This window comes from Xyrauchen texanus, chromosome 22 (genome assembly GCF_025860055.1).
Source record: "Xyrauchen texanus isolate HMW12.3.18 chromosome 22, RBS_HiC_50CHRs, whole genome shotgun sequence".
Lineage (NCBI taxonomy): Eukaryota > Metazoa > Chordata > Actinopteri > Cypriniformes > Catostomidae > Xyrauchen > Xyrauchen texanus.
This window is the reverse complement of record NC_068297.1, coordinates 6348747-6372900: the sequence shown is the minus strand read 5'-3', so window position 1 is coordinate 6372900 and position 24154 is coordinate 6348747. Positions and strand designations below refer to the sequence as shown.

Here is a 24154-nt window from a genome sequence, read left to right as displayed (position 1 = left end):
CCTTGGGGGCCCCAGTACTCAGTGTGGTGGTGGTGGAGATGCTGTTCCCGATCCAGACTGACTGAGGTCTCCCAGTCAGGAAGTCCAGGATCCAGTTGCAGAGGGAGGTGTCCAGGCCCAGCAGGTTCAGCTTTCCAATCAGGTGCTGAGGAGTTATTGTGTTGAATGCTGAGCTGAAGTCTATGAACAGCATTCAAACATATGAGTCCTTTTTATCTAGGTGGGTGAGGGCCAGATGTAGGGTGGTGGCGATGGCGTCATCTGTTGAACAGTTTGGATGATACGCGAACTGCAGTGGGTCTAGTGAGGGGGGCAGCTGGGTCTTAATGTGCCTCATGACGAGCCTCTCAAAGCACTTCATGATGATGGGTGTGAGTGCGACAGGATGGTAGTCGATGATGCAGGACACTGAAGAGTTCTTTGGCATGTGGACGATGGTGGTGGCCTTGAAGCACGTTGGAACGACGGCGCTGCTCAGAGAGATGTTGAAGATGTCGGTAGTGTTAAACTTTTAGGTAAGCTTCAGGTTTTAGGCTTTGGTTCTGTGTCAATAAAATGCTGCATCAGAGCCACTATAGATGTTACTGTGATGCGTTGCCATGATGCTGCATGCATTTTGTTTTATGTCGACTGTGCATAGGGACCTTTCTAGCTATAAGCGGTATAAGTGGCCACTTAGGGCCCCCAAGCCAACATGGGGCACTGCAAACACTGCTTTTTTTTTTTAAATGTCCTAAAAGCTGCAAATAAGACTCATGCAGCTGTTATGGCTAAATGAGACCATCATATGATGCCCCCTATAATTCCTGAAGTTACTGATTTTCCAATCTAAAATATGGCCCACGTGAATTGTGTAAATCCGTTTCAAAAATAAAAGATTGGGGGATTTAATATTTCATCAGGGGTTAATGTCTTATTGAGAATCCCCTGTCTTGTGCATTCTTGATAAGCTGCTTCTGCGTCATGCACAAACTTTGTTGAGCGCGCAAGATGAAGGCTACTTAAAATGCCGTCAATTTTTGCCGTTTATTTAAAGTAAGACTGTAAGTAAGACAATTCAAAACCATTTTATATCCAATCATTTTGTTTCTCTTGATTAATAAAAATAAAATGATTGGATATAAAATGGTTTAGAACCGTTGCCACAGTTGCTGACAGGTTCAAAATTGCTACTGTTAGGGACAATTCCAGCATTACTGACATGGTATTTGCAGTGAAAACGTGAAAATGAACTTCACATATACTCATTGCCAGTATTTATAAGTATATTCATAAAATCCTGCATATACAGTCCAGACAAACAGACACAGTTAGAAATTGTTCAGTCTAGACCATTTTTTTCCCCTTTTAGATCAGAAAAGTAAAGTGGTGGGAGGGGGGCGAGAAGAGGCAGCACCCAAGTTATATTTCGCTCAGGGCGTCCATGTGCTCAGAAATGGCCCTGAATGTGCACGAGAATCAACACATTGCGCGACATGTCTCTGTAGTGAAAAGTCAACTATATACTGTATGGTTAAATAGATGTAAGAGCAAAGATGCAATGGCATCATCTCTGGTTAAAGCTTAATGAATATCAATACAGTGCTGACTTGCAAAAATACAATATTTTAATATGATACTATTTAACAGAATCTGGCCCTGTTTATTCCTTTGGTGGTTTTATAAAGGAGAAAGTTAAGTCTACACTATGTTCAGCCCAGTGCCTCTACACAAAAGCGTTACATTAATAATCTTGACCTCATACCTCTCGGTAAATAATGTATAATGTCTGCACTATGAGGGCAGAGACAGATGTGACAGTGTGCAGTCCTGACATTACCACTGTCCTTGACATACATATCTGTAAAGCTTGACTGCATTTCTGAAGGAGTCTGAGCTATATGCACTGAATATAGGATTTCTGATTTGAGCCTCATTCTTTAAAAAAGGATTAGCAATTTGACACAGTTGTGAAGTTGCTGGAGGGAAAGCATGATGGGAAATGTTATTGATGGAAAATATTATAATATTACAGCTTATTATAATTATTATTTAAAAGAGCACAAGGGGATATCATACAAGAAAAAATTATATTTGAATATTGTTTTTATTTTCTTCCACTGGAACAAAGAAGAGCAACTATACGTGACATTCTCTCATCACAGGGCTGCGATCATGATTGCGTGTCCTACTTTAAGATACGGCTACAATCTCCCAAGTGAGATGCACAGCATGATTAATGTGCTTCAGTGTATTTTTCAAATGGAGGTATCCCCCTTAACTGAAGTATTGACGTTCAGAAATACTGAAAATGCACGCCATTCTTACATGCAGTACCTCCAGTGGAGTTTAGGGTAGCGTGGCATCCTAATTTAAATTTAGAGTATTATTTTTATTCCAATTCACTTCCTGAATTTGATTTGAATTAGGCAGTTACCTGTACTGTATGTTAGACAGAAGTCCAGAAACCACAATCACTATTTATTTTAGATGCATCTTTTTTCTATACAGTGAAAGTGAATGATGAATGAGACTAACATTCTGCCTAACATCTCTGTTTATGTTCCATGGAAGAAAGAAAGTCACATGGGTTTGGATTTAAACAAAATGAGGATTACAGAATTTCCAATTTTGGTTCAGCAAACCCTTTAAATTTAGAATTGTGTTTTTTTTAATGCCTGATAGAAACGTATCAACATTTGCAGAGCAATACTTCCGGCAGGATATTCCACCAGTCACAAATTTCAGAAAATTGTGCATCATGCATGCGAATGAGAACACAACTATTTCTGGGCTTAAAAGATACAAGAACTAAATCAATGTCAAACATTGTATCTCAAAAGGAGTACAATGTGGCCCCCCATGTGCTAAATAGTTCACTCAAAAATGTTAATTCTCTCATTATTTTCTCATCCTCATGCCATCCCAGATGTGTATGACGTTCTTTCTTCAGAACACAAATTAAGATTTTTAGAAGAATATTTCAGCTCTTTAGGTCCATACAATACAAGTGAATGGATGACAAAATGTTGCTGCTCTAAAAAGCATATAAAGGTAGCATAAAAGTAGCCTAATTCATGTGTCTCCAGTGGTTAATCCATGACTTCTAAAGTGATATGATAGGTGTAGGTGAGAAACAGATTAGTATTTAAGTCCATTTTGATATAAATCGTTCTCCCTGCCCAGTAGGTGGCGATATGCATGAAGAATGTGAATCACCAAAAACAAAGAAGAAAGTGAAAGTTAAAGTGGAGATTTACTGAGCAGGGAGGAGAATTTATTGTAAAAAATGTACTTAAATGTTGATCTGTTTCTCACCCAACCTATCATATCACTTGTGAAGACATGGATTTAACCACTGGAGTCACATGGATTAGGCTACTTTTATGCTGATTTATGTGATTTTTGGAGCTTCAAAATGTTGGCACCCATTCACTTGCATTGTATGGACCAAAAGAGCTGAAATATTCTTCTAAAAATCTTAATTTGTATTCTGCTGATGAAAGAAAGTCATACACATCCGGGATGGCATAATGGTGACTAAATAATGAAAGAATTTTATTTTTGTGTGAATTACTCCTTTAAAGCCCGATGTGGCCCCTGTACCTAACAACTGCTCTACCGCCTCTATTGTGCCAAGTGACCCTGCTTTTTATTGTTTTTTTGAACATGTTTTATGCGCAACAATAACACTCTCAGTCGGCATTAAGGGAAATTTAGACCCTGCACGTAAACTGATTTGAATGTAATTGTTTCATACATTATGATATTGAAAACAACTTTTTTATCTTTTCATTTCTGTATTCATGTTGCCCTTTTATTATTTTTTTTTAAATCAGATTCATGTAGTGTTTACACTTTCATAGATAAGTGACGTATTTTAAAAGTTGGCAGTCACAAACTCCAATGAAATATCTATATTTTTTATTCTTTCTGGCAAACAGCCATGAAAGGGAATGTAAATTACTGTATGTGTGCTACATTTTTTAATTTGATTATAAAGGGGCATAGCTTTATCATAGTTATCGTATTATGCGAGATACAAAAAAACTGCACAGATGCAAAGTCGCGTTAGTCAACCGTGACCGCAATTGGACTTTTGAAGCTGAAATAATGAGTGGATTGTACATGCTCTTTCAATCAGCAAGAGAGGAACAACATGGACGTTATTGTGCCATCTTTCTTGGCAAGGAGGACGGATTGTATGCGTCACGGTCAGGTACAGGACAGAAAGCTACAAACGTTACTGTAGGTAAGACACAAAGGTTTTTCACAACTTATAAATTAACTTGTTAATAGCAATTAGCTGTGGGATCTGTGCCGATTGGGTTCAGTCGGGTCTGTGTGTCCCGGCTGGGTCCAGGTTCAGAATTCAAATAATAGTGTCGGTTCCGGGTAGTACATTTATGGCATTTCTCGTTTCTGCACGGGTCCGGGTCCAAACTTTCAAATAATAGACGGGTCTGTGTCGGTTCCGGGTAGAACATTTCCAGGTTTCACACATTTTTGGAGACATCTACTCAGTACTCAATACTCACTACTCATGAGTACTTTTAAATTAGCTACTCTTTTACTCTTACTTAAGCAGTTTTTAGGACAGGTACTTTTACTCTACTCAAACTACATTTTGAAGAAGTAACAGTACTTTTACTTGAGTATAATTTTCACCCCTGCTAACTACTTACCCTAAAGCATCACGTTCCCAGTTTGTTTATCACATGTGAAGAACTGTTGTCTTCTCTAAGTTGGCTAAATTGCTAAATAGCTTGTGCTTTTGTAATAGACTGGCTTTAACAGTTCATTATTAAAGTGAATGAGACTCATGCTGTGGGGCCTTGTGAGTTCTAATGTGGCTTCATGTTGATTTTCACTTCTTCTGACCATCTTTCATGGTGCCATGATGCAATATTCTTTAAAGGGAAAGTTCACGCAACATTATGCCACAAATGCGGTCGATTGAGATGAACATGTACTGAACCCAGATGATTCCTTTAAATTAGTTCATAAAGCTTGTGCACTATATTATAAGTCTTCGAATGTCATCCGTTAACTTTGTGTGTGCGACAGTCCAAAATTATTTTATTATTTACAAAAACTCAATGTATTTTAAAATATGCTGTGTGAAGATGCATTGTACCAGGTTTCATGTCAATAAAGTTGAACGGCACTGTGAACTATTCCTTTAAGATGGAATTTTGGTGAATTGTGGGTAAAATGTATGCTCTCTTATCATTGTTTGGTACTAGTGGGATGAATGGAGGCACATTTGCTTTGTAGTGTTGGATTGTTCTTTATGTTGCTTGGTAACTTGCAAATTACCCAACACTTGTCTTTGCTGTTTGGATGTCTGACTATTTTGTTTTATTTCTGTTTGTTTGCTAGTCTCATTGTTTAGTTTATAGCTTTATTTTATTTTTGCCACTAAATATGTGCTGTATCGAGGGTCTCAGCTAATGATACTTCTGATTTTAACCCTTTGTATTACTAAAACGTTGATTTTGATTCCTTTATCGTCTCAGCCTCTCCCTGTTTTCTGGTTGTCATGGATATTGAGCTTTAAACTGAAGGGGATTTGATATTTAATGTCTGTCTAGGAAACATGTATGTGGCAGAGGTCACAACAGAACAGTCTTGTAACATGGTTTTGTGCAAAATGAAATCTGAATATGGTTCATATTAAAAGAGCATTTGGTGTGGCACGAGACAAAATCATGCATAAAGGCTCTTCTGCAAGAGTAAACATCACGCATGGCTAAAATTAGACTCGTGCCCATGCGAAATAACACAAAGAACATTTTCTAGGGGAAAAATTCTTAAAAAGTTTTGCCCCTGGGTCACAGCCTGTTCGTATCACACAAATGAAGTTAATCCCCAGTGTTTTACAGAGCATTTAGATTTGTTTCAGTAGATGTAGAATGCATATATTTTATAGATTCATTTTTGAGTGATATACATGGGTGTTTCTTCAATTTCAAGCACTTTTAGCTCTTTTAGATTTATATAATTTCAGTTTAGTTTTTTTTATTTTCCTGAAAGCAAACTCTTCACTGACACTAGTGTCGACTTGTTTAACAAGTACACTAAGTTTTGAAAAAACTTTGAATTTTTGGATGTGGTGGAAATTACGCCATAACTGTGGGACAGACGTATTTTTAATTTTTTTTATAAAAATTATATCATAATTTGTGTTTTTATAATGGATTTTCAGAGTTAGCATGTTGAAAGTCTGGAACAAGCCTAAAACAGCAAAATCTATAAAAGTAATAATGAATAAATAATGAATGCCTGATAAAAAGTTTCCAAAATAGTTGTAATCAGACCTTCATATAACAACAGTAAAAAAGTTGAAATATGTTTGTTTCGATAAAAGTCAACACCAGGGACATGAAAATGCCAGAAGCTGAACAAAAACCTATCTATTTACAAAAGAAGATCTAACCCCGCCTAAAGTATGAGACCCTGAATTTGTAAAAAAAATTATGTGATATTAGTCACCCACGTATACAAATATAAAACTGATGCATTAGTTGCTTGGTACAGCAGTCAATTATGTAGTTAAGAGAAAATGTAACAATTTTTGAAAGTGATTGACCAATCAGAATCATGTATTCCAGAGAGCCATTTTATAAGTAGTTAATCAAATAGCATACGAGTTTACTGAAATTTCTGTCAGTTCCAATTATATCCAGAATTCTGAAATGAAATAAAAAATAAATAAATGTTGATTGCAGTATGTTGTTGACCCTTGAATAAAAACAGTAAAACTTTAAAAATACAAATAAATCTGAATCGTATCAGGTTTAAAATATTAAAACGTATATTTCTATCAACATTATACAAGGTTAAGGTCATGCATGAAACGCTTGTGGATTTAGCAGTTGTGGAAAATATTTTGGTGACTCCATATTGTTAGTTTAATCATTGCTAGTAAATAACAGATAATAAAGAATGTCTCTGAAGGACATCAGAAGGAGAGAGAAATGTTTGTACTGTATGTATGTATGTATGTATGAATAAGTGATGTGTATAGATTTATTTGTGTGAATCATACAGTATCTCAGAGTTCAAATGTTGTTTTACGGTAAATTCTGCACATGGGGCGGAACAACACTTTGTAAGCTTGGTCAAGAGAGACAGTAGAGCATAAATCCTCTTTGAGTGTTGGGTTTAATCTGTGGCCCTGTGTCGCCTGGCATGGCCAGTGTGATGCAGGCTGACAGGTTTAATACACATCAGGTGGCAGGTCTCCGGAGGGGACAACATCCGAAATCTCCACCCGATGACATTATTTGGGGGATACACAGCAAAGACAGACACCCCATTCATTTGCACGCCGGTTTATCTCCCTGACCTCTATTCCTTCATATCCTTAACATCCATTTGTTAAAGCAGACACTGTTTTGATATAATAGAGTCTCATTCACTGCTCTCTTTATGAGTGGTGGTAGATATGATAACATCTGTCTGTAGATGACCGGGATCATGTCGCACAGGTGTGCTGTGTTGGATGATTGATGAACTATTTGTTTATCATTACACACAGAGAGCCTTTTGATTGTGTGGTTCCTCATTGCAAACTATTCTTGACTGCTTGTGGTGATATCCTGCATTTTAACAATGTGCATTTTAGAAATTGTAGAAGGTTGTATTACTGTATAAAGGAGCACCTGGTCTTTTCTTTGTCAGCAGTTACCTGATATTGCTTGCACCATGAAGATTTTCAGGAAAAAAAAAGATATGCATTTTTGGATGTTGGAGATCAGCCTCATATTTGCAGTCAAGGGATAACACTTTATTTTGCTGTGTCTGTGTGTCAAAAAAAGACTAAAGTCTTTATTTTAATTTGTACTTTTCAATACTACAGAAAACAGTTAACTATAATGTGCGAGCAGTTTAGTTGATAACTTGATGGCATTTATTAGATATTTCTGCTTTATTTATAATGTAGGTGTTACTGATTTTATATTGAAGAATTGCATACATATCTCCAAGTCAGACACATTGGCTGTTGTTTATCTTATATCGAGAATGCTCTGTGAAAATGTCACATTGCACTCAGCACTAACTGTTAATTATTCTGCTTATTTTATATTCACGAATGCAGCTGAGTCATTAATGTGGTTTTGGACTGTCGTTAACATTAAGCATCACATTTCGAGGGTTGTTTTTGCATCAGTTAATTCTTATCAAAGGCGTCCGTGCAGAATCTGCTAATGTGTTGAACCGTGGGTCATTTAATTCTACAATTAAATTATTTGTCCTTTTCAATCCAGATGGCTTTGATGGCTATTACGTGCCTCAAAATATTTCAAAACCAAGCCTTTTAAACCACGTTTTTATTCAGATTCAATGCTTATTCAGGTATAGTGTATGTATTTTCTATGATCTTGCAGATGCACTGATTTTTGGTCACAATTTCTTTAAATACAAATGGAGTTGGCAAATAATGTTTATTATATGTTTTATAATAAGACATATAGTTTATTTTGAAATTTGCACAACTCTGCCTACTTGTATTTTGGTCATGGTTCCATTAATTAAGAATAGGAAAACAGTATACAGTATCATGGACCGCTTTTCCTGCTATTTTTTTTTATTTTTTTTTTAGCAATAATTCAACTGACCTAGGTTGTCAAGGTTGCAATATATCAACCTTGTATTTAACCTACATGTCAGGGGCTGGTTGCACAACTCAACACTGGTCCAAGGGCTGATGAAATGACCTTTTGCATGCTAAATAGAGAAATGCGATGCACATTTTTTAATATAATGGTTTGTTTATATGGTTTGGTCATACAAACAAATGCATTTGCAACCAACTTATGGTTTACACAATATTTCCTGCTATTTCCCTATTATTATATGATATCGTATTGTGAATGATAAAGATGTATCACAATAAATTGTATGTGTTTAATTGTAAAGTATCTCTATAATTAACATTTTAACTACTTGAAAATGCTTCGCGGTTTGTAAAAATAACACATTTTGTAAATAATTTGCTAAAACTGATTCAAGTACAGCACATTTATAAATTCTATCCAAGCAATTACAGTGCATTCAATGTGTACAAGGTATTTGTGTGTTTCCTACAGTATGGGTATCGAACCCATGACCTTGGTGTTGCTAGTGCCATGCATTACAATGAATGATGCACAGCACCATCCAAAATAGCTTTCTTACTATTTTCTTGTCCTTCACCATGTGAGGTTAAATCAAGCTTTATACATGCTGAATGAAAGATCATGACATATTGCTCAGGTACGATCCAAAATTCTTCACAATTGTCAGATGAAGGTAATGCATCATTAAGGCAAAGCCAGCCAAAACTCTGCCTGGAGCACAGTCTAAGGATGTAGACCGTCAGCATGCTGCCATGTTTGGGTGGTGATGTAGTTATTCTCTGTGGGTGTGGATTAACTCAGCCGGTCGAAAGGATAAGCGACGTCCTTGAGGAACAATGATTTACAATGGCCTACACATCTAGTACAACGCTGGAGAAAAACGCTCATCAATAAGAAAGCCCAAGCATTGCTCTTGTTCCTTATCTGACACTTCATCCATTATTAATGGCATACTGAATTAGGATGGCTCCGAAGATAGTAATGGATTGAGAGACAGAGAGAGAGTGTAACTGGACCTTTAATTTCCTGTTTATCACCTGAAGAAGACGCAGTTTCATTGCACTACCTGAGACACTGTTAGTTGCTTTGGCTAAACCTTTCTGCTAAATGCATACACATAAATTAATAATTATAAAATGATGTATCTCCATCTGTAAATTCTGATTGGATGAGCCTTGAAAAAGCCTTTGTAAAATGTCTATAATATGACATAATTTGATCGGTATCCACAAATTGTACATTTTTGCGCCTAACATTGCTATGATGCTTGGCATAGCATAAACTATATTACCTGCTTGAAACAATTGTTTATTAGGATAATAATAAAAAAATTTTTTACTGTTTATTAAACATGTGTGTTTAAATTGATAGTTACGGCTTTCAGATTAGCCGCATTTGAAGCCTTTGTAAAATGACTAATCTTACACCTGTGATCGTACTTTCTACATTAATATGCCTAATTCTGCTATGTTGCTTGGCAACCACAGCATACACTATATTACTTGCCAAAAGAATTGTTTATTCCGATAATTATAAAAAATAAATGTACTATTTATTGAACATTTGAGTCTTTAAATAGATAGTTACGACTTCAAATTTTTATCGAATTACCGTTTTCAAAGTTATTTGCACACCTGACAGCACATTCTTTATAAATACACCTACTTTTGCTATGTTTCTTTTTCAACCGCAGTAAAAACGATTTTTTTTTAAAGAATTTTTTATTTTGATCTAAATCGATCTATTAATTGAAACCAACTGAATACTGTTCACAACACTCTAGACTGTCATTTAATGGTGCATTCACATACAACGCAAAGAAAATCTTTGCCTTGCATTGCTCGTGCGAGTTTAACCACTGGATTATAAATGTGTGTTAAAACTCCCGTTCGCACAAGTAACGCGAAGCCACGAGTATTCCCCCTTCTCTTCCAGAAAAGGACAGGAGGAGGGGCTTCTACGACTTGGTTCATAGTAAAGTACAACCAATAGCTGGAATAAAGTAGACGTGTATATTTTCAGAACTTACCAGGTAGTCCAACTTCTTCTCTCACTTTCCTCCAAGCAAAGTATTTTTTTCATCCGGTCTCCGTACATGTATGATGTTGTGTTTTTCAATTTTTTTCATAAATTTTTCCAGATTTCTTCTGACTTTTTGTAGATTGGTATTATTGACATTTTCACAACTTAGTCCCGCTGTTCCCATTACCACATATGTGGACATCAGTTTTTAAGAAAATTATTTGCTCTAGAATGTTTTATTTTTTTGCTTTTTTATTAGGTGCTACTAGTTACAAATCAAAAAGTGTCTCTGTATTGTTAAACTGATAGTTACGACTTTAAATATTGTTTGGATAAACCACATTTAAAGCCTTTATAAAATTACTAATCGCACACTTGTGACCACACATTCTATATTAATATGCTTAATAATGTTGCTCGCCAAACGCAGCATAAACTATATTACTTGGTTAATAATTAAAAAAATTTAAACTGTTTATCAGACATTTGTGTCTTTTATCATATTGCTGTTGCTGCTGTTTATAAAATTAATTCAACAAGAGTGCTTTAAATAACCAGCAAGTGGTGTTGTGCCAAAGGGATGGACAGCAAGCCTTCTAACTGAACAGACACTTAGTAATGAACGTGAAATGTCATTGGTTTATTAAGTTAATATTTGAAACAGTTTTCAATTTGACTGGACTGATATGTTCTGCAAAAAGAACAAATGCACCATGATGGCACTCTCTAGTGAGTTTGTGTGATAGTTTTTGCCTCAGCTAACTGTTTTGTTGGACTGTGACGGATTCCACAAACTGCATGTCCATAATTATTTTTCATCCCTGCCGAATTTCTAATTTCACTGCACTTACATAAGAACAGAGAATAAAAGCGTAATTCATTTTTCATGCACTGCTCTTTTTTTATGCCCATTAAACTTTAAATATCTGGCGAGTCACTGATGAAAAAATAGTTATGAACTCGCTGCTCTTACCCAATGGTAGATTTCTGCCTCTGCAACATAGAGACCGGTCCAGATAACACATCATAGCCTTGACTCCACGTCCTCACACATTCTCAAAAAACAATGACAAACTTGGCTTTAGGCGTATTTGCCACTTTTAAATTTAGTCGATTTCTGAGCAATAATTTTCATGTACTGTATGTTATGAAAATGTGTCCATAAGCTGTCAGTGAGCACAGTTTGGAAAAATGGCTAGACTTTTTCCTATACAGCCTATATAAGTCACATTTTTCGTTTTGAGTTTTATGTTGCTCGGTCTACAAAAGATTGTCTGCACTTGAAGAGTCTTGACGATTACATTTGAGGCTTTCCAGTGAAATGGGGAAAGTGAGAGACATACCAGTTTTTCTTAAAGGCAGTAAGAGGTTCCTCACAAATTATGTTTTATATCAGCTGCCTCTATTGAAAGAAATGGAATTAAATCGTCATGCTTAATGAACTGCAATACAAAGAATGACCCATTTACACTTTACAATGGATCTGACGCATGTCTTGCTGTACAGCATTTGCAAATATTTGCATGATTTTGAGGTCTTTGTTATTTTATATTCTCTTCTTAACCATCAGACCCCAGATTTTAGTTCAATGATGTGCAGTTTTTAGGATGTTCTTGGTAGTCAAAAGATCTCACCTCCAAGTATCTTTGATGTTTTGGTGCCTAGAAATGGCTTGGGTCCCTCCTTCAAAATACTGTAAATCTAATGTTATTTTTCCTCCTGTTTTATCATCTATCATGCAAAAATCATAATCAAAAGAGAGACATTAGAACAGATGCACGTTACAGCTGGAAAGTCACAAGAGAAGGATGAGTTTTATTGGTGCGGTCACGTTCCAGAAATCACTGGACCTTCGGCTTGAGAGTCAATGTGATTCTTTAATTTAATTATATTTTATTAGAGAAAAGAATGGTTACTCATATTTTCCCTGGCCCTCTCGTTATTGGTGGGGCAAGAGAGATGTAACAGCCAGGGAGAAGATCGCATACCAGAGGTCTACAGCCTTCTCCAGTTGGCACAGCAGGAAATTCTTTATGACATGGAGCACCAGCAGCCGTTCCATTTACATTTACATTTACATTTATGCATTTGGCAGACGCTTTTATAAAAGCGACTTACAGTGCAATTATTACAGGGACAATCCCCCTGGAACAACCTGGAGTTAAGTGCCCAAGGGCACAATGGTGGTGGCTGTGGGGCTTGAACCAGTGACCTTCTGATTAACAGCCCTGTGCTTTAGCCACTACGCCACCACCACTCACCGTTCCAACAGATTTCTGCCAATATATTTGCATGACTTAATGCCAATTTACACTTGATTAATTTTACATTACATGGACTGGTGATGTGTTCTTTGCGCCATCCAACCAGAAGAAGTTGTCTCATAAATGAGGTAAAGACGTAAAGCTGTTGGAATGCTCATTCATTGGAATTTATTCATACCGTACTTCATTTATTTACACTACACATACATTTGACAAACACTTTTATCCAAAGCAACTTAGTGCATTCTAGTTATAGATTTTATCAGTGTATGCATTCTCTGGGAATTGAACCCATGACCTTGGCATGTCTAGCACCATGGTCCTTCAGTCAAACTACAGAAATTAATATGTTATTGACCATTTCACAGATATAAACAATGACAAAGTAATTACACTCACTGAGCACTTTATTAGGAACACTATGGTCCTAATAAAGTGCCTGATGTGGTCTTTTGATGTTGTAGCCCATCCTCCTCAAGGTTCGACGTATTATGCTTTCCAAGATGCTATTCTGCTCACTAAAATTCAACAGAGGGGTTATCTGCATTACCGTAGCCTTTCTGTCAGCTCGAACCAGTCTACCTCTGGCATTTCCAAAACTGCCGCTCACTAGATGTTTTTTGTTTTTGGCACCATTCTGAGTAAACTCTAGAGACCGTTGTGTGTGAAAATCCCAGGAGATAAGGGCCTGGGTAGCTCATTGATGCTGGCTAACACCCGTGGAGTTCACGAGTTCGAATCCCAGGGTGTGCTGAGTGACTCCAGCCAGGTCTCATAAGCAACCAAATTGGCCCGGTTGCTAGGGAGGGTAGAGGCACACAGGGTATGCTCCTCGAGATCGCTATAACGTGGTTCGCTCTCGGTGAGTTGTGCGTAGATGCCGCGGTGGATGGTGTGGGCTTCCACATGCGCTCAATGAGCCGCGTGGGTTGACGTCTCAGAAGCAGAGGCAGCTGAGATTCGTCCTGAGCCACCTGGATTGAGGTGAGTCACTACGCCACCACGAGGACTTAGAGCAAATTGGGAATTGGACATTGGACAAAAATGGGAGAATATAAAAAAAAGTAGATCAGCAGTTACAGAAAAACTCCAACCAGCCTGTCTGGCACCAACAATCATGCCACGGTTAAAATCTCTGAGATCACATTTTTCCCCATTCTGATGGTTGATGTGAATATTCACTGTACTACTGCCACACTTATGGCTTGTTAGATAATCAAATGTGATCTCAAGAGAATTTGTTAAAAATTTAAAAAAGTTAAACTCTTACGTTTGCATAGACACTGAAACGTACAATACTGACATATTGACAGCATCTAAACTTCATAATTTTACATATTAACACCTATAGAAATGTAGATGTTTACGTATACTATTTGAATTGATTAATATTGAATAGTTCAAAGAATTAATCAGTTAATTACATTTCATTTATAATCAATGCGATTAGTTGAATGCCATCACATTTATTTAATGCAGTTGATATTATAATATGACATTTTAATGGTTTTATTCAGTTCAGTGTGATTTCTGCTGCCCTATACAACGTTTTATCACTTTAACCAAGACTAAACTTTAAAATGTTAAAATGGATAAAAACTCTGTAATCTTTAATAATTTATTAAGTGTTTAATTTTATTTTTGTTTGCCATGGGACACAACATGTGTTTTTAGAATATGCCAAAAAAATAAATAAACCACAAAAAGCACCATAAAGTTAACAAATGAATCCAAACATTTGTTAGCTATAATCCAAATCTTCAGACTGCTTTCTGTGAAGAACAGACCCAAATTCAAGCCTTTCATTCAACGATCTCCGTCTCATCCGTCACAGCGCCGTCACGCCGGTTGGTTTCGTTTTCAAAATTCTAAAATTGCCGCCTGAAGCGTTACGACCAACGGTTTTACGGCAGTGATGTCGAATGCTCGTTGCTCTCAAGTGTCTTGTGACAATTTGTGACATGCCATGTTCTGCAATGCATATGTTTGAATGAGATATGACAGTGCCGTTATGGAGTGCATCAGGAGAAGATTTACAGTGATTAATAATTTCAATTCTATTCTCTACCTCACACAATGCTATCGTATGCCATCAGGGAGCACATTGGAAGCAGCATATCGCCCTTTGGACTACTTATGTACTGAATTTTGCCATTTTTCTGAATAAATTATTGTGATTCAATTTATCTGCCTGTTATATGTTTAAATGGTTATGTTAGGTTTAGGAATAGGTATGGGATTAGCGGCTGTACAATATATCTAAATGTATATATTGTAACAAAATTATTGCTACTGTACATTAATCTACTTGTTTTTATATTGTTGAAAATATGGTTATGTTTAGGGGTTGAGGTGGGGTTAAGGCATCTAAAATATCTATAAAACAGTAAAAATTTACAAATATATTTATACTCAATTCCTGTAGTATAGTTGTAATAGATTTGTCAATATTTTACATTTCTAAAGCTGTAAATACATAAAAATGTTAAAATTTTAGATGCTAACAAATGTCCATATTGTACGTTTTGAATCCAAACATTAAAGTAATATCAACGTAGAAATAGCTACGTATATTAAAGGGGTCATGACATGAGAAACCAAATTTGCCTTGATCTTTTGGTATATAAGAGGTCTTTGTATCATTAAAATGTCCTGCAAGTTTAATATTTTAAGACGTCCTCCCCATTCTAAACGAATCATTTATTTAATCAAGCTCAAAATACAGCTCGTTCTGGATTCATGGTTAGAAGTGACGTGACGGTTAGAAGTGACGTAACAGCGTTTGCATATGACCGCCTCCAGCACAAGATAACTACGCTTTAAGCGCAAAGACAACTACGCTCATTTCGTATCGCCGTGCGCCTCACAAGTGTTCAGTCGATGGACAGCGAGCTCTGACAGAGACTACTTGTGCACAGGAAAATTACGATGCCACACAGATGTGCTGTTCCTGGCTGTGGTCAAACAAAACTTCTGAATAAGCTGCCGAAAGATCCAGACGTCAGGGAAAAATGGATGCAGTTTATTTTTTGCGGACGTCCCAGTCACGGCAGTGTTAACTTAAGCGTTTGTTCTGTACATTTTAAGGATGACTGTTTTGAGAACAAATCTCAATATGATGCTGGCTTTGCCAGAAAACTGTTGCTCAAAGATAAGTCCGTGCCGACTATTCTGGGAACAACGACGACGCAAACTGTAAGTAATCTATTTTAAACTTTAAACTACTTTTTAAAGCGCAATTTCATTCATTATGAATAATCACAGTGTTTTTACTTAGTTTACTTGCATATTGTTCTGGCTGGGGGCGTCAATAATTGATACATAGGCACTGACGTTAGCCAATCATAACAGTGGGCGTTAACACTGAAGTCTTAAATGGAAAACGCCCCCAAAACAGACTGTTTGAATCAGAGGATGAGAAACAGGGTGGGAAAAGGTCATAAATCACTAGATTTTAAAAGTTTTTCTTAAAAAAAATATATTAATACTATAATTGCACCTAAGGGAACATAATAATACAATAAAAAAACCCATGTCATGACCCCTTTAATGAGGTCAGGCTGGATAATCTCATGAATAAATAGGTGTAAAAGTGTTTCTAATATAGAGCTCAGTGAGTGTAGAATGCTACTGGCCATGTCCAACCCGATCTCATGAAAAGTCATTCATATTTAATGAGTTGGACATTTTGAATGATTTCATACGTTTTCATCATGTGCAAATGCCCGGTGTGTAAGTAAGAGCGAGTTCCACGTTCGAGGCGTCAAGGACATACTTATTAATATTATGCCCTTACACAAACCCTCAGTAGAGTGTGTAAACATGATTGGAAGCTGCTGTGTGTGACAGAAGCAAGTATTTTCGCAATATACTGTAGATGGAAACAATGTTGAGTGACATCACTGACTGTAGTGAAAGTCTTATAAATTAATACTCAGTGTCATATGACAAAATATGAATTTGCCAATTTTAGAAAAGTCTTTCGAATTATTACGATTTCATCATGAGAGTGTGTTGGCATGTCTGGTCCTGAAGCATTTCCAGAAGCTGCTTTTTTATAACCCAGAAATGTCAAAGCAAAATGACTGGCATGTACCTCTTGAGTCTAGCTAAAACAGAACAAAACAAATATGCAAAAACTGAGAATAAACAATGAGGTGTCTTTAACACGTTCAAGGACCAACTTTTCCTTGTTTTTTTACCTGAAGTGACTTATCCATATGTGTACCATTATCTTGTTGATGCTGAGTGTGTCTACACGAGAGAGGTCATGAAAGTGTATCATAATTTAGATGCTTTCAATTATTTCCCCAGCGGATAGGTCTGAAATATTTAATCACTCCCATTATAATTAATGAAGATGTCAGTGTGTGACTTGTGCAGCTTCATTCATAATAATGGGAGCTATCTATAAGTCACTATTAGAGCCCATAAAGAAATTCTCTGATTTAAAGGGATAGTTCACCCAAACATATTCATTCTCTTATAATTTACACAACCTCATGCCATCCCAGATGTGTATGACTTTATTATTCCGCAAAATAAAAACAAAGATTTTCAGAAGAATATCTCAGCTCTGTAGGTCCATACAATGCAAGTGAATGGTGACCAAAACGTTGAAGCTTTAAAAAGCACATGAAGGCAGGATAAAGGTAATCCATCTGACTTCAGTGGTTTAGTCCATGTTTTCTGAAGTGATCTAATCAATTATGTGTGAGAACACGCAAAAATATTACTCCTTTTTCACTGTACATCTTGCTATTTTGGTCTCTAGGCATGATCATGATTTTAAGCTCAATTACACTTCCTAGTGCTAGAGGCATGCGCAGAGCGTTAGATGCTGCTAGTGTAATCAAGCTTGAAATCATGATTACCAAGGAGACTGCTGATGTAACTTCGTTTAAAAATAAGTTATATTTTGATCTGTTCTCACCCAAAACTGATTAAATCCCATCAGAAGACTTTTTGGAGCTTCATAGTTTTGGTACCCATTCACTTTCATTGATTGTATTGACCTACATAGATATCATTCTTCTAAAAATCTTTGTTTGTGTTCAGCAGAAGAAAGAAAGTCATACATATCTTGTATGGCATGAGGATTATAGTTAATGATGAGATGAGAACTTTTGGGAGAATTATTCCTTTAACAAGACAGTTAGACTTCCTGTCACACTTACAATTAGTTGTTAGAATTTCCTTCACATTATAAAATGTGTGCTACAAATCTTACAGGTAGTACTGCTCATATTCAGTGCGTTTATTTTGTTTTGTTGTTGTTATTTATTTGTTATTTTTTTTGGTTGGTGTTAATCATTAGTTCCAGGCATCCAACATCCAGCAAACAAACAACATGGTCCAAATTTGAAAGTTGACATTTCATTATAATCATGTTAAACATTACTATGAGTGAAGTGCCTACCACTGTTGTGAATGTGTTTGACAACTAACTGGAAATATTCTTGGAACAAGGACATTACTGTCTCAACCAATGAATATCATTATGAAGTGGTCAGTAGTGCAGGAATATAGGTAGCATATTTGAAGCATCAAAATGTTAGTCGAGTTTGAAGGGTGTATCCTTGAATACTGGATTTAAACAAAAACTATGCAGACTTATGGTGAGAAACTAGCAGCCCTTGACATGTTTTGTAATATCTCTGATTGGTTCATTTGATGATCAACAGTAGGCAGATAAACAGTTTCATGCCAGGAGATGAGGAATATGAGGGAATCATGCCAGAATCTTTGGCAAAGATGCTGTGATTATGCAGCCAGCATTACACAACTACTTGAGCAATAGTGTCCGCTTGCTAATTCTTTTCTACATTTACACTAAATTATAAAATCATGCCTGGATCATTCATCATTTGTACTTGAGTTTCAGGGAACACAATACATGGTTTCAAGATAGTCAGTGTGGTATTTATGAATTTTTGTGATAGGAATAGTTGCATGATATGTGAAGTCAACATGAAATGCTGTTCGCAACCCAGTTTAATTTAGATTTTTTGGATTTGTCTTTATCCATGGAAAATATATTCAGTTCTGAAATCTAGATGCTCTATACCAAAATGGAGCCAGGTGATTCTAGGGGAGGAGTTTAAAAATAAGAATTATTATTTAAAAATAATTATTTGTGACATCAGAGGTATTACATTCTGATTAAAGATTACAAAGACAAACCTTTTTTTCTTTGCAATAATGTGCACTGGAGAATTGGGCACAATAAGACCAGAAAAAAGCAGTAAGATTTGATTTCATATTAATATTACATTTCATACATACAAGGAAAATAAACACATTTTACTATCATCTAGGATAGTTCTATCGGGAAGACACGCAGGCTTGAGTGAAGTTTAAGATGCCATTTATTTGATAAATGTAAAACCGAAAGTAATGTCTCTCTCTTTGGCGTAGGCCCCGTCCGGCAGTCCGAGGGAGTTGTACCCAGAATCGTCATGTCCTGCCAGAGATAGGAGGCAGGGGCGAGGAGCCTACCCCCGTGCGGGACAGGGCTCAACTGGTGGTGGTGGGGTGGTGGAGGTTGCCGTGTTAGCACACTGAAACAGCAATGTGATAGATTGTGAGCAGACTTATAAAGCAATGGCTTACATGCTATTGGCTAGGAATTACCTAGCTAATGTACAGCTGCTAGTCTTCCCGCTAGAACTACGCTGCGCTTCCATTTCTGTCATCTTTTGTCTGTTGTGCTCTTGAAACCTGCACCTGAAAGAATTTTATTCAGACCTGATGATTCACTTTCAAAGAATGAATCATTGAATGACATAGAATTGCTCCTCGATTTTTGTTGTCAAATGAAAATGGAATAAAATTCTGTTTGTTCATTCAGGAATATTTTAGTAAACTCTTTTCCTCACTGCTGAACCAGATCTGCCTGGAATTATTTTAGCTATTTCACCCTTTTATGCACATATATCAAACACAAATGATTTTCCTCTCTTTTCTAGCCATTAAGAAAACTTCCCATTTAGAGGCAGGCACCTCATCCCTCCATCAGCAGCCATGGCAGATGAAGCCGACATGCGCAATGAGCTGACAGATATGCAGGCCAGGGCTGATCAGCTGGGCGATGAGGTAAGTACACCTTCAACCTCCGTGGGAGATGCTGGTCTAAAAATACACCCTAAATACAACAGCTTCTATATATAAATAGACTTGTCCCAGCGTGAAGGAGAACAGGAAATGAGTAACACACCATGATGTAATACGCGTCCAGACTGACAGCAGAAGAGAGATTCTCTAATGCTATCTAAAGAGCATCAGGAAACGCAGAATTAAAGAAAAAGTACATCCAAAAAAAATTCTAGCTACTCTTTACTGGGGTTGTCAAGCGCCAAAATAACCCAAAAGAGCTCCATAAAAGTATCATTAAAGTGGTCCATTCGATGAGACAGGATTTTTTAATTTTGAGTGAACTATCCCTTTAATACATTTTGTGCAAAAAGAAGCCACTCTATATAAAGACTGCTCATCTATTTTCCATGGAGCAAAGGAGGCTGTCTGGTTACCAGGCAGAGAGTGAGTGGCTCTCCACACAGCACTCATTTCCAACAGAAACATCTTCCCTGCCAGCACCTGCCTGGTAGGGGTGCTGCACTGGCTTAGATAGACCTTTAATCACACTGGTCTCCTGCAGAAAAATCAGAACTCTGACAAACACATGACTCCATGTGGGAGGGTCAACCCAGGTTCATTTGTGGTTAATGGCTGTTGTGATATCAGAATTCTGTAGCATATTGGACAATTATTAAAGGAATGAAAAATGAAAATTCTGTCATTACTCACCCTCATGTTGTTCCATACCCATATGACTTGCTTTATTCCATGGAACATGGCAAAATGTTTTGTTACGGCCAACTCGTGGCCGCAACAACATAGGAAAACCCAAAACCAAAAGATCAATATAACCAATGCAGTTTATTGGTAAATCTAGGGGATTCACAAGGTGCAATAATTAATGTTATGCGAGATCTTCCAAAGTGCCGACCGACGTCGGATCCCACTATCAGGCGAACAAGAGGCGAGCCACGGATGATGTCATTTCCCTGCTGCCCCCTCCATGCACGAAACCGAAACCTATATCTCCACCTCCTAATTTGAACCAGGTGTTCCTCATCTCCACTACGACCTACAAAACAAGAGATAAAAGAAAAAAACAAAACACACACCCCTAACACCTCCCCTCTTAAAAGAGAGGTTCCTTGCAAAGGACCTCTAAAGCAAAAAACCAAATTGTTAATTCTTAATCAACAAAAATAAATACTACCACTTAATGTGCTTTTTGATTCTACAAAGTTCTGGTCACCATTCACTTGCATTGTAAGGACCTACAGAGCAGAAATATTCGTAAAAAAAAACTTCATTAGTGTCTTTACTAAAATTAACCATGGTTTTATAATATTGTAGTTTCCATGACAGTAGTAACTATTTTTCTTATTTAAGTTGGGGAGCTACAGTCTTTTCCAAAGCTAAACAACCCTAGCAATGCCCTATAACCACCCAGATCATCCTAAAAACTGCATAACAGCATTCTGACAACCACACAGAACCCCTTGGGATCCGTATAGCAATGCCCTGGCAACCACACACGATACTCTGGGATTGTGGCAGCGAGTTTAGCACAAGGAAGCATCAGTCACATTTTCTTCAAGAAATGTAAACATCAGTTATAATTTGTGGTAAAGAAGCTGTATACGTATAAGGTTAGTTTGTATAAAGGTTAGATTGAGCTTAAACCTGCTGTAACTGCTTAACTCAAAATCATTATAACAAACCCTACATGTGGCTTTCTTAGTCTGGTTCCCCCTTTGCAACTTGAATACAGCAACTCCTAGCACCTAGGTAAAAAACAGTCACAGATGAGAGAAAACAGAAGAAGAAAGAACAACAATTAAATCAGTCGCAAAAACGGTCACACGGGGCACGAGATAAGGCATCAGCCAGCACATTTTCCACACCCCTTATGTGTCTAATCTCCAATGGATAGGGTTGCAAAAAGAGAGACCACCGAATAAGACGCTGGTTTGGGCTCTGCAAAGAGTGCAAAAAGGTGAGTGGATTGTGGTCTGAAAATACCACAATTGGAAAAATGCCACTTGTTACATAGACCTCAAAAAACTGCAAAGCCCAAATTAACGCTAAAGCCTCCTTTTCAATAGTGGAATAATGCAACTGGTGAGACTTAAACTTTCTAGAAAAATAAGAGACTGGTCTTTCTATACTCTGTTCATCAGTTTGTAAAAGTACCGCTCCAGCCCCAACTTGACTGGCGTCAACCTGGATCTGAAAAGGCTGTCCAATGCGTGGGGCAGCCAGCACAGGGGCAGTGCTAAGCAACAGTTTCACATTCTCAAAAGCTTGTTTACACCGCAAGGTCCACTCAAACGTTACGTTTTTCTTCAACAAATCAGTTAAAGGAGCTACCACTGAAGAAAAATTTGAGCAAAAATTCCTGTAATAGCCCACCATACCCAGAAACCGCATAAGCTCTCGTTTCGTGTTAGGTGGAGGAAAATTATCAATGGCCAAGACCTTAGCGCACACGGGACGCACTTGACCCTGCCCAACTACCTTCCCCAAATAGGTCACAGTCGCCTTGGCAAACTCACACTTTGCCAAGTTGACTGTGAGCCTAGCTTCTGCCAAACGCTCAAAAAGTGCTTGGATACGTAAAAGATGATGCTCCCACGTATCACTGTATACAACCACATCATCTAAGTAAACAGCACAACTATTCAACCCATAGGTTACACGGTTCATCAAACGTTGGAAAGTAGCGGGCGCATTTCTAAGGCCAAAACTCATTACCGAATAAGAGTATAGTCCAGAAGGGGTAATGAATGAGGCAATCTCCTGTGCACGAGTGGTTAAAGGCACTTGCCAATAACCTTTCAATAAATCAAATTTACTGACATACTTGGCAGAACCGACAGAATCTACACAATCTTCCATTCGGGGCAATGGGAAAGAATCGGGTTTTGTTATGTTATTTACCTTCCTGTAATCAGTACAGAAACGGTATGACCCATCTGACTTTCCCACCAGCAGACAAGGTGATGCCCAGCTTGCAAAGGAAGGTTTAGCGATGTTATTCTCCACCATAAATTTAATCTCAGAATCAAGATGACGTTGTTTATCCAAAGAAACACGATAGAAACGCTGGCGTATTGGTTTTGCATCACCGACATCTATACCGTGCTCTAACAAATGAGTGCATGAAGGAGAATCTGAAAATAGCATAGGGAAATCTGAGATCAAAGCTAACAATTCAGTTCTCTGATGAAGAGGCAAATGTTGTACAAAATCCTCCAAGTTGTTAAGCGTTTCAGAGTTGTTAAGACGGGGTTGGAGCATGCCATCTTCAGGTGCTTTAACATCCTCAGCAATTTCAATCACAGATGAAGCAACAGCAACTGCCACAGGAGCCTCCTCTGTCACCAAAGGACGAGAATAAAAGGGTTTCAACAAGTTAATATGGCACAACTGTGTGCATCTTTTCTGCTCAGGCGTTGAAATCAAGTAATTCTGGTCTGAAACTTGACGTAAGACTGTATACGGACCCGAGAACTTTGCACAGAACGGAGAAGCTGGAAGAGGCAACAAAGCCAACACCTGATCACCAGGGCAAAACACACGAAACTCTGTGTTTCGGTCAAACAACCGCTTCATCTTTTTTTGTTTATTTAACAAATTGTCCTTAGCCATTTGACCAGCTAAGAATAAACGACGTCTAAAACCATCAACATATTGTAGCAAAATCTGAGGTGGATCAGGCCCCCCCTTTAATCCGTCATGGAGTACAGGAAGGGGTCCACGCACTCTATGACCAAAGACCAACTCGTTTGGACTAAACCCAAGGCTGTCCTGAACCACTTCACGAGCCGCCAACAATAACCAGGGCAAACCTTCCTCCCAGTCACGCTTTAACTCCACACAATAGGCCCGCAGCAACGACTTCAATGTCTGGTGGAAGCGTTCCAAAGCCCCCTGGCTTTGTGGATGGTAAGCACTGGAGAGATTTTGTTTCACACCAAGCTGCTGCAAGACTTCCTGAATCATATGAGAAGTAAAATTTGATCCCTGGTCGCTTTGAACAACCCTAGGAATCCCAAACACAGAAATAAATTGTGTCAAAGCTTTAACAACAGAGCGAGTAGTAATTGAGCCGAAGAGGAAAGGCAGCCGGATATCTTGTACTCTGACACATTACTGTAAGAATATAGGCATTTCCTGATTTAGAAGGGG

The 24154-nt window shown here is 37.6% G+C and overlaps 1 protein-coding gene across 1 annotated transcript in view; it reads left to right on the top strand.

Moving 5' to 3' along the window:
* LOC127662134 (synaptosomal-associated protein 25-B) overlaps positions 1 to 24154 on the top strand; it is a 51242-nt gene that overhangs the window by 6035 nt on the left and 21053 nt on the right. The window contains exon 2 of the mRNA XM_052153169.1: positions 19858 to 19984. Within this exon, the coding sequence (XP_052009129.1) occupies positions 19913 to 19984 (72 nt within the window). The 5' untranslated portion in view covers positions 19858 to 19912. The remainder of the gene's footprint in view (positions 1 to 19857; positions 19985 to 24154) is intronic.